This window comes from Bufo bufo, chromosome 2 (assembly GCF_905171765.1).
Source record: "Bufo bufo chromosome 2, aBufBuf1.1, whole genome shotgun sequence".
In the NCBI taxonomy this organism is placed as follows: domain Eukaryota; kingdom Metazoa; phylum Chordata; class Amphibia; order Anura; family Bufonidae; genus Bufo; species Bufo bufo.
The window spans coordinates 784980701-784996704 of record NC_053390.1 but is presented as its reverse complement, the minus strand read 5'-3'; the positions used below and the strand labels follow the sequence as shown (position 1 = coordinate 784996704).

Sequence of the window (16004 nt, the reverse complement as noted above, 5' to 3'; positions counted from 1 at the left end):
TAGACCTGGCCTCCTCAGGGTTGACAGATTTTATTTTTAAAGCGGTTATCCCATGAATTATGTCAAAAATCAAAATCAGACATCATATAGTACAGGACAACCTCTTTCTAACACAGCTAGAACCAGCCCTGTACCTCACATGGATCCAGAGATGTACTCATTCATTACTCCAATTGTTCTGCTAGATTTACTTCAAGCTGGCAGCTCAGGGGGCGTGTCCTTTTTTGCTGCAGCTCTCTACCTATCACAGCTCAGGGGGCGTGTCCTTTCTACTACACCTCTCTCCCTATCACAGCTCAGGGGGCATGTCCTTTCTACTACACCTCTCTCCCTATCACAGCTCAGGGGGCATGTTCTTTCTACTACACCTCTCTCCCTATCACAGCTCAGGGGGCATGTCCTTTCTACTACACCTCTCTCCCTATCACAGCTCAGGGGGCATGTTCTTTCTACTACACCTCTCTCCCTATCACAGCTCAGGGGGCATGTCCTTTCTACTACAGCTCTCTTTCTATGACAGCTCAGGGGGCATGTCTTTTCTACTACAGCTCTCTTTCTATCACAGCTCAGGGTGTGTTCTTTCTGCTGGACGTCTTTCCCTATCACCGCTCTCTCCCGGTAACGGTCACAACTTCTAACAGTAGATATGGCTGGAGGCAGTTCAGGGATGGAACTGAGCATGTGCAATCACCTCAGCAAAGGTACTGAGGTGGACTGAAAAATAAGGAAAAGAACAAACAGCAGGTGGCGCTATGCAGATGCATAATATTGAATAACTCAGTAGCTGTACTCAATTTTCAATTACATGTAATTACAAAAGTATTCAGATCCAGGGGCTGGTTTAACATGTAGAATATTTTTTCATGGGACAACCCCTTTAAGAAAAATTTAAGTCTACCCCAGGTTGTCCATTGTGTGCACAGGTTCAAATAATTGACTGTCCTAATGGGTCATGAGCTATCCCCAAAAGGTTTAATTAATTGATTCTTTCTTTTTTCTATTGCCTTAGGCTTCGTTCACATCACCGTTCAGCCTTTTCGTACGCCTGCCCTGTTTAGGGGCAGGAAAACGGAAAGGATGAATTTGGCACATATCTGAGCCGAATGGAGCCCACAGGCCCCATAGACTATAATGGGGTCCGTTAGATTTCCGATCAGAAGAGGATTTTGGAGCGGAGACAAAAGTTGTGCATGCAGGACTTTTGTCTCCGCTTTAAAAAAATCTTCTTCTGAGAGGAAAACTAATGGACCCCATTATAGTCTATGGGGCCCGTGGACTCCGTTCGGCTCAGTTATGTGCCGAGTCCGTCCTTTGTTTTCCTGCCCCTAAACGGGGCAGGAGAACGGAAAGGCTAAACGGTGATGTGAACGAAGCCTTAAAGGGATTATACAGGATTAGTAAAACAGTGCGCACCTGTCCATGGGTTGTGCCTGGTTTTGCCTAGCTTCAATCACTTTAATGGATCTGTAATGGCCGGTGGGAGATGTGGACCTTTTTAGTCACTAATGGATATGACTTCAGTCTAAAGGAGGGAGGACGTCTTCAAAAGGATTGTGCGTTCTTCAGCCTCCCTGTGAGGAGGTATGGACTGTCTAAGAGGGAATCCCCAGGTATCTGGCCCTTTAAGAATGTGGGAGATGGCTCATGTCAGTGTTCCAGAACCGGGAGGGAGCGGCGGCAGACAGCAGAATGCCAGATGGAGCATCGTTACCGTAGCAGAGCTGCAATACCAGACACAACCCATGGACAGGTGTGGCGCTGTCTATGGAAAAAGCACTGTTTTTGTAATCCCGTACAACCCCATTCATTGACTACCTTAAAGAAGAATTAGGAAGGGGGGGGGGGGGGGAGTTTGCAGAGGGAACAGGGAGCTGGTGCCAGGAGGCTGGTAAGTAAGCTTCCCTATAAATGTCTGGTCAAGTGGTGGGGAGTTTGCCAAATTCCCCTCCAATCTTGCACCCTTTAAGGGATATCATAATTGAAATGTCATGTACAACCTGCAGAGCTGACATTGTTTGTGTCTTCAGTTTGCACAGTGAATCCCTGTCTTAATGGTGGAGCCTGCCGCCTGATGATCAGCACCGGTATGCCAGTGTGCGGCTGCAGAGGAGAATTTGTTGGCAAATACTGTAATATTGGTAAGAAAACCATTGAGAAGACTCCCTTGCATACTATCTTCTAAGAGACGTTATATTGGTCATCTGATGTAATTTATATTGTGTCTTCACAAATGTGCATCTAAAACCATGTTAAATACAATTGTTCCTGTAATTTTCCAGGTTCACCAGCAGGTGGCAGCAATGCATTGGCCAGGTACAAGTCCTAGTTTAGTATATCTAGGCTGGAATGGATTATTCCAGCTTAGCTCCCCCTCTGTGAGGAGTGGGCTGTTCCCACATCCTGCAGCATGGGTGGAGAAGGAAGTTGGAGTCAGTGTATCAGCCACCCCTGTTGGGGAAGGCTGTGTGATACCGTTCAGGAGATCCCCTGCATAGGGAAGACAGCAAGGATCTTGTCTCGGCTGAGACCTGATCATATACCCAGACTGAGCACCTGCAGCCTTAGCTGGATCAAAAGAAGCAGAAACTACAGACAACCTCGAGTTCCAGGAAGAAAGCATCCCCTGAGAAATCATCTGAGAGATGAGTCCAGAGACCTAAGAGAAGCCATTCCTCCTCAGCTAGTCTGTCCTCATACAGAAGAAGTTACAGAAAAGTGCAGAAGTGTCACAATTTCAGAGCTACCAAGCAGACGACTTATCCTGCAAGCTCCAAGTTTAAAGCAGAAGCATTCATTTCCTGCCAGTCATTGCTAAAACCTGCTGAGACCAGAGACCAAAGTTGTATATTGCTTGGATACAAGTTATATTCAGTAAAGAAACGTTTGAACCTCATCTAAAGATCTGGACATAATTTCTGCTGCGAAATGCCTCTATTACTCCTACTATCACTACACTCAAATTTATTGTAAGTGAGCCAGGAGTCCAGCCGTACCCAGGTAGGAGACACCGTTGATACAATTATCACCACCCTATAGAGACATTATAGGCCATTACACCACTCTGGCATTCCTAATCTGGGACGTGCGTTATAACACCTTGGAAGGGCCCTGGGGTAGTACCCTGCGCACGCTGTAATTGGCGTCACAACAAAACCAGAACTTGAAATATCCCTTATTCTGGCCTACTGCATAAGTGGCGACTGTCAGCGTACCCGTTCCTGGTCACTGCAAATGATAGAACATGTCCCAATCTTGTCTGTTTTGCAGACAAAAATAGAAGTTTTGACAATGGGGCCTGAGAAAAACGCGGTCGGTATCTACATTTTGCGGAACTACGGTTTGCGGACTGCAAAGCGGATACGGCCTTGTACATGAGGTCTAAGGATTTGTTCACATCACATCTGTAAACTAGATGTGTTCCAGGTCCTGTCATTGACAAAAGGATGTCCTACTGCCCTAATCCATCCAGCAAAAAAACGGCAACCCTGATGTATACCGCCTAGTGGAAGCCGGGTAAATGGAGATCTAGCGGTCCGCTTAATCTTTGCACCAGGACACTTCCCAGTGCATATTGTAAATTTACACTACTAACATAATATGAAAAGACCCTTAGTCCTACAATGCACTGAGCCGTACCATGAGATGTCTAGATTTTACCACTACACAATGTAAAACCACCATACAATGCCTAAATAGCGCCAAACAGTGCTCAAATTTTACTTCTTTGAAGAGACAAATTAAATGGTGCCTGAAAAAAGGTCACAAAATTTGGTGCACGCCATACTTTCTGCTTTTGGGGGGTTTGAAGCCCTGCTTGTCACTTTTCCAAAAAGTGGTTGTAGAGAGGCAGGGAGCAGGCGGTGCAGGGCCGGTATAGGTTATAATTTACGCGAGTAAGCTGACACAGATTACAGTAGAAATTTCCGTTTTGGCGCACGGACCTGCACAGATGCCTCACAATTATTAACTCCTGACCAGCCTGTTTTGGGCCTTACTGACCAAGTGTTTTTTTTTCATTGTCACCTTCCAAGAGATATAATATTTTTATTTTTCTGTCTATGTAGCTCTATGAGGGCTTGTTTCTTGTGGGACAAGTTGTAGTTTTTAATGGTGTCATTTTTGAGTACACATAACTTTCTGATTAACTTTTATTAACTCTTTTTTTAGAGTGAGATGGGGAAAAAACAGCAATACTGCCACAGAATGTTTTTACGTTATTAATTTTACGGCGATCATTTTTCGACATAAAATAATATCTTTATTCTCTGGGTCAGTACGAGTACATCGATACCAAATATACATTTTTTTTTTTTTACAACTTTTGGGCAAAAAAAAGAAAAGAATCTTTTTGCATCCCAAGACCCACAACTTTTTTATTTTTATTTCTATGGAGTTGTGGGAGGCCGTGTTTTGTGCTCATTGTAGTTTTCATTGGTATCATTTGGGGTAAATAACACTTTTCGATCACTTCTTATTAAGTATTTTTGGGTAAATTAGCAATTCTGGATTTATTTAGATTTTTTTTCTTATGGCGTTCACCGTAGGGATAACTTACATGATATTTGTGTAGTGCAGGTTGTTACGGACTCGGCGATACCAAACATATGGGGGGGATTTTATTTTTGCAATTTATTTCAGTGGAATTTATTTTATAGATTTTTTTTTTTTAACCACTTAATAGTCCCACAAGGGGCCTATAACAGGCAATCTTTTGATTGCTTCTAAAATAGAATGCCCTATCCCTATAGTACATCGCATTTTAATGTCGGTGCTCTACTGAAATTGTCCAGAGAGGCGCAGTCTGCTGGGGAATGTTCACTGCAGGCTTGAGGCCTACATAAGGTCCCAGCCAGCCTATACACATATCGATAACCCATGGCCGCATTTGCGGGGTGCCAATGGGAAACTGAGGCAGTCCGCTCCCTCTGTCACCGCTTGCATGTGGTGCTTACATGTAATGGCACTCCTGCCAGTCCAGGCTGTTAGAGCAGGTGCGCGGCTCTCATGTGGGGGTCGAGCCCCCGCTCTCCGATGCACCACACAGCGTTTAGACTGAGCCGCCGTACCCAACCTAAGGTCCCTTAGTGACCACCGTCAAAAACGTTTTAGACGTTTGGTCTTAATAAACCCCTAAGCTGGAGGTGGTTCCGCCGAAGTTAAGAAGAGGCGTCTGCTTCTTCATATCTTCGGCGCAAGTTCTAAATGTAAGACCGCTTCTGAGCTGTCTTACATTTAGACCATTTTCTACGCCTGAAACGGACCCCCATAGTTTATAAGGCTGAACCCGCTGAGAACAGCAGGACTGGCCAACTCTGATGTGTGTGGGGAGCTCCCGACTCTCCCCCGAGAGATGATGTCGGGGACACAAGGGTTGGGTGAAATGAATACTTTTGCCTGATCCTTTTTGGTCTCCCAGGAGATAAGTCGCCGCTGGAAGTGTCGGGCAGCAGCTTTCTCCTCTCTCCCATAGAAAACGTATACACGTTTACGCAGTGCCGTTCCAGGAATCGTGGGCTCCCAGCGCCTGATTGATGAGAACTTCTCAGCACAATCTCTATACCTTGAGGTGGTTTAGCAAACATCATGGATACTATGCGTCGCCTTCCTCCCAATTACACAATGAATGACACATCATAAGAAATACCGCAACATTGTAACATTCTCCCGAATAAGATGTGGAACTGGGAAGAACTCGCATCAAGACCTGACAGGTCCTCACTCTTTCTACCCAAATCACCTGTTATTCTTCTATTTCGGAGGCCCAATTAGCAGAGCTGAACCTGTCAGGTACTCGTCATCCCTCTGGGTTACCAGGAATCTTCCATTTTGCTCCGGAGACTCATCCCATGTTCTTCCAACTACAATGGAGGTTCCAAGGAAGGAAAATCATTTCATTCACAGGTTTCTCCCAGGTTGCACAGCGGATGTGTGGCAGATTATTTGCATGAGGAATCATGGGGTTAACAACGCTCTGCGGTTTAATTCACAAACACAATATGGCGGAGGTAGTACTTGTAACAATTCCTCGCAGACACTTTTGGCGAAAGAATTGAGATGCACCATTTTGCAGCAAATGGCGATACAAATCCTAGACAGAATCAAGGCGCCTATTTAATAATGAATCTGCGCCAATGCATACTGATGTAGCAGAGCTGGATTCGTTTGTGCAGTCGCTACTTATGTACACTTTATACACTATATATACAGGTACATGTGCATAGGTTATGTGGCTTGGGTATAGCAATAAACCTCTGTTTATGTACATGTTATACACTGTATATATGTATGATGTAGCAGAGCTGAATTTGCTTGTGTATACCAATAGGAATAAGTCTCTATTCATGTTCAGTTTCAAAACTTTATAACCGATGAACTACCTCAGGATAGGTCATCAGTATATAATCGGTAGGGGTCCGACACCAGGGACCCCTGCCGATCAGCTGTTTGAGAAGGCAGCAGCACTCGCTATAGCGCCGCAGCCATCCCGTTTATCGGTCGCATGGCCTAGGCGCAGCTCACCCCCATAGAAGTGAATGGGGCTGAGCGTGATACCCAGCATAGCCGCTATACAATGTATGACGTTGTGCTTGGTGAGCACGGAGAACGCCGCGGCGCTCTCACAGGAACGCCGCTGCCTTATTAAAACAGCTAATCGGCGGGGGTTCCGGGTGTCAGACCCCCACCAATCTGATGACCTATCCCAGGATAGGTCATCAGTATAAAAACCCTTTTAAACACTGTATACACGTAGACTATGTAGCAGAGCTGAGTTTGCTTGTGCATATCAATAAGAATAAATCTCTATCCATGTCCAGTTTATACACTGTATGTACACTATGTATGACCTAGCAGAGCTGAATTTCCTTGTGTATAGTCTCTATATACCGTATATATAGTTTATACGATACTGGATATGTAACAGCTGAGTTTGCTCGTGTATACCAATAAGCCTCCATTTATGTACAGTTTATACACTATATATACATAGGATATGTAGCAGAGCTGAATTTAGTGCTGTGGAAAACCAGATAACACATTCTGATATCGCAGGTTAAAGGGGATGTCCAGGCATACTCTCCCACCTGATCTGACATTGGGCATGGAGAGATGCAACTACCCGCTGGTCAGGACAGGTACCCAGCGTCTGATACTCGCATTCCTCAGAAGGTTACCTCTCCAACTGTCACGCCCAGTGCCCGAATATGCCAGGACTACCATTTTAAAGAACAGCTGTCTACTCTCCTGACATGTATTCCCCATAAAATAACCATTCTGGAGCATCTCTTCTTAGCACTCTGCATTTTGACGTTCCTCTGTTATTCTTCCTGGCAATGTGTGAATAAATTGACAACTTCCGGCGAATAAGCCACCCTTGTCAGCGGAGGTGTCCATGAATGCACACTAATCGGACAGTTTCCGACTGCGATGGGACACGCCCTATTCACAAGGGGACTGGTCATGCCTAGTTGTCATTCAGACATTTCCAATAGGCATAACAGAGGGATGGCACAAAGCAGAGCTTTGAGAAAAGATCCTCTAGAATTGTTATTTAATTGGGAATGCATGGATTTGTTAAAACATGCATGCCAGGGGAGCAAGCCGCCGCTCTTTTAGCTACAAACTCAGCTCTGCTACATAAGTAATATTCATTAATAGTGATTTTATTTCCTGTTATGTGCCATAGATCTAAGACAACAATGCTATAATCCTGGGAATGCGACGGAGTACCGAGGTGTTGAGAAGGAAAGCCGCTCCGGGCACAGCTGTCTGAAGTGGGACTCCGGCATGTTTCATCGAGAGATCCATACCACCACCCAGAAAAACTACATCCTCAAAGGTTTAGGATCCCATCCATACTGCAGGTGAGACGCTTTAACCGGAGGTGTATAATAATCAGGGGATGGTCCGGTATTGTATTCCTGTACAATTCCTATACAAGGATATTTAACTCGTTCAGTGCTGGAGCATATGCTCCCGGATCCAAATGCAACATTTGTAACAGCGCTCCCCCCCCCCCCAAAGCTACCTTGTGTCATTTATAATACTGGGGGTCTTCCTATGTGGTGGTGGTGGTGGTACTAAGAGGAGGGGTCTTTGGGCACCTTTGAAGAACCATGGCCCTGGTGCAACTGCTACATGTTGTCATATATCTTCTATATGAAAAAGAATCTTCATATAAAAGAGAGGATAAAAAAAATATAAAAATATATTATCCTTTAGGCGGACATAAAAAAACGCCTCTAAGTTCTTTTTATCAAGTATCTTAATTTGATTTGTGCAAGCAGTGAAACAAAGGAACAATTGTATGTGCAAAATATATAATCGTTTATTATAAAAACAAAGAATATAAAATTAATACAACTGCAAAACAAATGATGAAGTTACAACGTAATACCCAAAATGTACCACACGGTGGTGTTCACACACCCCTATCTGATCAGCACAGTATGATTTATTGATTCATGACAACCAGTGTCATACTTTTAACAAACGGACTCATATACCAAGAGAAACTTAGGATCTTCTGTTATCAAACAGGCTATAACAATAAAACACGGATTTACAGGAAAATTAACTGTTATCCCTTGACTCTGTTTTCCTATGACCAATCAAAAATATATGATATTAATATGATAAAATATTCAGCTCGGTAATCAGACTAAGGAAAATAACTTCCCAAGGATTTGGTCCTCTTTTCAAATAATGTCAGATCTTCCATTAACAATATGCATTTTTGCTAAGAGAATAATCAGCATTATGGAGGCACCTAACACTATATATTCCCACAATATGGGAACTCTTGGCTATATACCGAGAGAAATATCTTATTAATATCATGAGCAGTAGGCAAAATATACGTTACCGGGTCAAAGGTAGACAGAGTTCAGATGGGACCAGTTCTGAGGAACTTTCCTAGTAATCCAAAAAGAATAATCCAAGTTTCTTCTGGTAAAGTTTTTCTTTTTGATTGAATGAATGGATGGATATATGGATCTTTTTCTCTAGCTTTCTTTTTTTCTCTTGCTACCCCTATGCTACCCTGCACACGAGTAATTATTCCCCCCCTTATCTAAGAATCATCCCCTTTAGATTATGGATTCCCAATCAGGTAGGGTGGGTGTATTCGCATGCTAATAACCTCATGACGTTATCTCAACTCCTAATATGGTATAGGACAAATAATGAAATAATATAATGTTGCCCATCTGCCTCCAGATGGCACTGCGGTACCGTAGGTGAACATCCCAACTTTTAAGCATTAAAATTAAATATCTAATAATATGTTTTCATGACTTTCGATGACCTATCTTACCATAAATCACTGAGGACGGTCTTTTCCTTACATTTTTAATTACCTATATCCTGGACTTGTTGGAGTTGACTGTCTTCTCCTATCTTTTTGAAATATAGGTTGAGCGGCTTTGATGCTTGGCATCGGAACTTGTACATTTTACTTATCTACGTCCATGAATAACTATTATTTTGAAATCCAATCAACATAACTTATTTGTTTCTGTACCTTCTAAATGGTAAACACATAGTAAAAAATATATATAAATCGATACATTGTTACACATAGATAACACATTATGTGAATTATTGATTAACATATGTTGTAAACTAAATATACCATGCAGATATATATATATAATATAATTATGAATATATAAATTGAATCTCATACAGCAGGTGTGTGATACAGACATGAGTCCTTATCAAGTAACCTTGTTCCCTCCAGACAGACATGTTTTAGGGAGTTGGCTTACTCCTTAACAGATGGTCTCATATCTTTAGCACTAACTTTTAAATACAATGTCCATTTATGTTCCCAATAATTTTTTTTTTTATATATAGACTGAACTTGCCATGAACTCATCTTGGCTTCCTCAGCCACATAGTATAACTTTGGTTCAGGCTGATCTTCTTCTTAAAGGCAATGAGATGAGCGTTCATTTTCATTATAATGTCATTAGATAATATTGTATACGTATGAAAATGCACAACAATGTACCCCTGCCCCTCCTATAGCCCCTGGTGCTGCTCTGCAATCCCTGCAGTAATGTGTTTGCAAAAGCCTAGCACAAACACGCGACCGCATCCGTTGCGCCCTACATAGCGCTATGTGTGCGACAAAGCCGTAAGTTAAAGGGGCCCGTCCTGGTGATTTGGGTTCTTTTTTTGCACAAATGCACTGATCACATAATACGTTTATTTTTCCAGCAGATATCAGACTTGTTCATATAAATTAGAAAATAGGATTCTTTTTGTGCTTACCTGTAAAATCCTTTTCTCGCTGAGTTCATTGGGGGACACAGAAGTCCATGGGTATAGCTGCTGCCACTAGGAGGCGACACTAAGCAAAAAAGTGTTGGCTCCTCCTCTCAGCTATACCCCTCCTGCAGACACTGAGCTAATCAGTTAGGAGCAGCCAGGAGAACACAATAAAAAAGGAAGAAAACCGGAGATGGGTCATCATCAAGAACCAGAAGGACCCATCTAGGGGAACCAGCAATTTACATACGGGGTGGGAGCTGTGTCCTCCAATGAACTCAGCGAGTAAAGGATTTTACAGGTAAGCACAAAAAATCCTATTTTCTCGCTCGTATCATTGGGGACACAGAAGACCATGGGACGTTAAAGAGCAGCACCATGGAGAGGGAACAAGACCAGAACGAATCCAAGGCCGGTCATTAGGCCCCGCACCGAAATGTGGGGGAAAGACACACCAGAATCCCTGAAAAGGGACAGAAAGACCCATTCACAGGAAGGCCAGCCAGAGAGCGGCTGAATACGCAGAGGCTCCGGCTGGGCAGAAGAAAGAACAGCCCAGGGAATATAAGTCACGGCTCAGAAGAAGTGGAGAGCACACAGAATATCCACAAGATGGACAAGAATGAAGACAAGACAGTCACCAAAAGCAACGGAGTGATTGTGGAAGATACAGGAGAGCAATACGTAGCCTGGATCCAGAGGAAGAAGACTAACTGAAAATGGCGTGTGGATATCAAGGGCCAAAGAACTGCAGATGTGACAAAACTTGTCCCCCATGGGGGAAGAAGTAGAGGTGCTTGAAGGCAAAGTCCCCACACACCATACCAGACTGCCAGAAGAGAAGAACACTCCAGCACAGGGCCGGCGCAAGGATTTTTGCCAACACAAGCAAAGCTACATTTTGGCGCCCCCATGTCACATTTTTCCCCCCTCAAGGTCAAATCACCTACTGTATGTCACATCAGCCCTCCATGTCACATTTCTCCCCCTCCATCCATGTCACATTTCTCCCCCTCCAAACCATGTCACATCACCCCCTTCGTATCACATCATTACCCCCTATTGTGTCACGTTTGAGTCCCCTCCCATGGCACATCATTCCCCCCCCCCCCGGTCGGCCCTAGCCCCATCCCCATGTCACAGACTACAGACATTGTCCCCTCTCCCATCATGTCACGGTCACCATCACCCCCCTCCATTTATGATTGTTTGTGTAATAATTTTTTTTAAACACATTTATGCCGTGCGCTCTGGCGCCATTGCGCTCATCAGTGATCACCTACCCACCTGTCCTGCTGCTACGGCAATCTGGCTGTGTGTGAGTCAGACTCACAGACCGTCAGTCACCAGTCACACTCCCCCCCCCCCCCGTGACCATGCTGCCGGGCCCGTGCTGCTCTGTGAGTGAGGGGCCGGGCTGCACGACGCACGCAGGCTGGGGCGGGTGGCCGGCGGCGCTGAGGTGCAACTCAAAAGTACGTGATTTAAAAAATAAAATTAAAAAGTTCATTTTTCTGCCCTCCCCCAGGGTGCGCCCTAAGGCAGCCGCTTGGTCTGCCTTATGGTAGCACCGGCCCTGCTCCAGCATGACCATGACTAACAAGTCAGGCATGAGAATGGCCCACAAGAAATAATTCCAGAACAAGAGAGGAGAGAAGCCGTCTGATACTGCACGGAAGGCAGACCTAATCGGAAGCTGCAGACAGGAACCAGAGATGTGAAAAATACTGCGCCAGGTAGAGAGTGTAGACTCCGAACACCACAATGTCCCAGAAAAAAACTGGTAACACAACCAACACCACCGGCGCAGGCACCCCACAGCAGAAAGGGGGCTAGAACCCAATGGCTATGAACACTGGCCGAGCAGGCAGTAACAGTATATGGGGGGAGCGCAACTACTTGCCCTGCGGAAGGGGAGAAGTAGAAGCAGCCGATGCGGCTTAGTAGAAAACCAGCACTTAGGGGTGACAACAAGGGCAGTACAACCGCTCGACCCGGTGAGGGGAGCCATGTAGGCAACTCACATATGCAAACTGAATAAGTGCATATCCAAACTCCACACGGCGGGAACGCTGATGCTGTCACCGTAGTAGATTGTAAAGGCAATGCGGTACATGTAAAGGGAACAAGGCGCTAAGCCAGCGCTATAGATATAGATATAGAGATATATATATATATATATCTATATCTATATCAGGTACAGAAAATGTACTAATGCCCAGCAGAAGTGAGCAAACCCCTCAGCAGCAGGGTGTCATGGCAGAACATAAGCAAAGTGCCCCCTGTCGAAGAAGGAAATGCAGACACGATCACAACTACAACTAGCGAGAAGGCACCATGCCTAGAAGGAGGAATGCTGTGTAGATACCGCCGGAATGCCAGGGCCAATACTCCACATGGAGGAAGGGGATGTGGAGAAAACCATAAATGTAGTGTCTCCCGTCCATGCATCATGTAAGCCACAGTTGAAGGATGAACACAAAAATTCCCCCTGGGAAGGATTCATGCAGTAGTAGCCATGGAACCGGAGTAGCCAAAATATCTATGGGCAGCGCAAAGACTGCCTCACAGGGGGAGGCGATAGCAATAACTATGGCCTCTAGGGTCAGAGGAGAGACTCCACCTGAAAATGAGGACAACAGCAATAGCCACCAAAAATTCGTGCTAACGCAACACAACACATGAGAAGGAAGAAAACTAGCAATCGGAGCAGACTGTCCACCTACGGAAGGAGTGTGGACGCCGGGCGTGCCAATGACAATCAACCAAATGAGATTGCCCCTCACAGGGACTCAAGGCACAAGGAAAGGTATGAGGTATACCAAAGGCCTGTTAGAGCTACAGGCCGACCTGGAAGACAGAGGCTGCCATGTAGGCGCCAGACACCAATCCAAACTAAGACTACCTTAGGAAGGGGGTAGTGTGAATCAGTCACAGTATCCAGCAGTAGTGCCAAAATACCACCTATGACGGGGCTTAAGGCGATTGTAGGTACCGTGTCTAGCCAATAGGCCACCCATGGAACGGGATGCCATGCAACAGGGAACAAATGAGAGTAGTCGCGGTAGGCAATGTTGAAGCAATTACTCCACCCAAGAAAGACGGATAATGTAATAGGAGGAACAGTTTCCAGTGGTAGTGGAATTACTCAGCTGACAGAGGGGAACCGAAAAGACGTACAGCGTCCACTGGTAGTGCAAGTACTACTGATTGTGCAACTACTCCGTCAATGGGGGGAGGGTAATGCTACAGGATCTCTAATACGCAATTGTGGTGCAACTAATCCCCCAATAGAAGGGGGAAAGCCGACAGGACAGATTATATCCAGTATGAGATGATATCCAGTATGAGAGTAATTACTCCGCTTGCGGAGGGCTTAATGCAACCAGACGTACGGTGGAAATGTAATACTCTGCCTAAGGAAGGAGGGTAATGCGACAGTCTGTCCAGGATCCAGTGATAGTGCAATTACTGTATAGAAGGAGGATAATGCTACAGGATCTACAGTATGCGACTGCGGTGCAACTAAACCACCTACAGTCAGGTCCATAAATATTGGGACATGGACACAATTCTAACATTTTTGGCTCTATACACCACCACAATGGATTTGAAATGAAACAAACCAGATGTGCTTTACCTGCAGACTGTCAGCTTTAATTTGAGGGTATTTACATCCAAACCAGGTGAACGGTGTAGGAATTATAACAGTTTGCATATGTGCCTCCCACTTGTTAAGGGACCAAAAGTAATGGGACAGAATAATAATCATAAATCAAACTTTCACTTTTTAATACTTGGTTGCAAATCCTTTACAGTCATTTAAAGCCTGAAGTCTGGAACGCATAGACATCACCAGATGCTGGGTTTCATCCCTGGTGATGCTCTGCCAGGCCTCTACTGCAACTGTCTTCAGTTCCTGTAGTAATAGAGTAATGAGCGAGCACTCATACACTTGGCAACCAGATTGACATGTGCAGAAAATATTTATTATATCCCCATAAAATACAAGTAATAAAATTTATAAGAACAATGTAGCAATAATATACAACATTACAATCACATATATTGTGGTAGATATGATCAACACTATATTCATATGACTCAATAGTGTCGATAAATTCAATAATATATATCACACCAAGAAACTTCAAGTATATGCTGTTATTTGGGAAAGAGGGGGTATTATCTTCTAGCGCTCTATCCCAATTTGGGAAACTGAATGTCACTGAAAATGTTGTAGGTGTATTCACTGGGAGCGCAATATGTTCATAAAGTGTCCACAGGAATCCTGATAATGTGAAAAGTCTCTTATAGCATATCCTTTTAAGCTCGATATGAGCTTTGGATTGGAGAAAACTTTAAATCGATGTTTGGCTTACCGTCTAGCGTCTGCTGTCTCCCTATTGCTTCAATGGAGCTTTAAATATTTGCCGGCTTATTCAGTCGCTCCATACAGCAAGCTGGTTTAAATTTCGCGGGAGATCCAAAGATCGCAGGAGTTGCCACTCTGTTCCGCAATTTCCTTTGGTGCAGCTTTCGACGATAAGAATAGTTAATCCTTTACTGTAGAGATTTTCTTCTGTATGGCCATACAGTATTATCGGAGGCTTTTCAATGCAGGTACATCACTTGTTTCACCATACGCGTTACGGGTAGATTCACTCTCCCTTCCTCAGTGGTCAAGTGTCTGCCTGCTCTGCCTCCATTTTTATCCATTCCTTTGATTGCTTCCCAAATCTCGGACACCTGTTGTTCATGCTACTCCCAGTTTGCAAGGGAATCCTCCCACATAATCAAGGGATAATTCTATACAGCCTTGAATTTTTTATTTTTTTTAAAAAAAACAAAACAAAAAAAAAACAGAATAAGTTGAGTTTTTCAGGAACTTGGCTGAGTTTGAAGGGTTTTTATAAATGTGGAAGGTGTATGGGTTGTAGAATGAATAAAAAACCCCGCCTGACGACTAATGTCCCCTCGACTCAGAACGACTATAATTGGGAGATAGAAGATTGTCTTACATGTGACTCCAGTGGAGTTATCTACCTTCTCCAGTGCCCCTGTAACAGACAATATATAGGACGTACCAAGAGGCCATTCAAAAAAAGAGTGGCCGAACATATTGCCAACATCAGGAAGGGGTACGATAAACATTCCCTATCTAAACATTATAAAGAGATGCATAATCAGGATCCATCAAGTCTGGTGTTTACGACACTGGAGAAGGTGGAGAAACACTGGAGAGGCGGTGATTTTATCAGACAAATGTCTAGGATAGAATCCAGACGCATTTATGAATTTGGATCTCTACAACCGAAAGGCCTTAATTCGGAGTTGGAAATTTTTGGATTTATGTAGGTTGGATGTCTCGTGGCCGACGGCACGTCGCATGCTAGGCCGTCTATCGGCGCTGCGACGTGTCCTTGGCTCCGAGATACCCACCCTTCTTTATCAAATCCGAATAATTGTATCAAACTCTAGGATTCCTATGAAACTTTCAAGATTCCTCACATTTATTATTTATTGTTTTATATTCTTATATTGATATTTTAATCTTGAAAATTTGTTTAATAATATTTTATTATAAAAAGTCATTTTATAAGTGTTGGCAATCAGATATCAAGTTTATATTTCACATAATGATATATCACACCAATTGGGACATCTGGGCCAAAAAACACATGTGTCCCCAAAAAAACGCATAAAAAACGCATGGAAACTGCAAGAGGAAA

General features: G+C 44.0%; 1 protein-coding gene across 1 annotated transcript in view; it reads left to right on the top strand.

Moving 5' to 3' along the window:
- HGFAC (HGF activator) overlaps positions 1-16004 on the top strand; it is a 96440-nt gene that overhangs the window by 37407 nt on the left and 43029 nt on the right. The window contains exons 7-8 of the mRNA XM_040419176.1: positions 2028-2138; positions 7685-7862. Of these exons, the coding sequence (XP_040275110.1) occupies positions 2028-2138; positions 7685-7862 (289 nt within the window). The remainder of the gene's footprint in view (positions 1-2027; positions 2139-7684; positions 7863-16004) is intronic.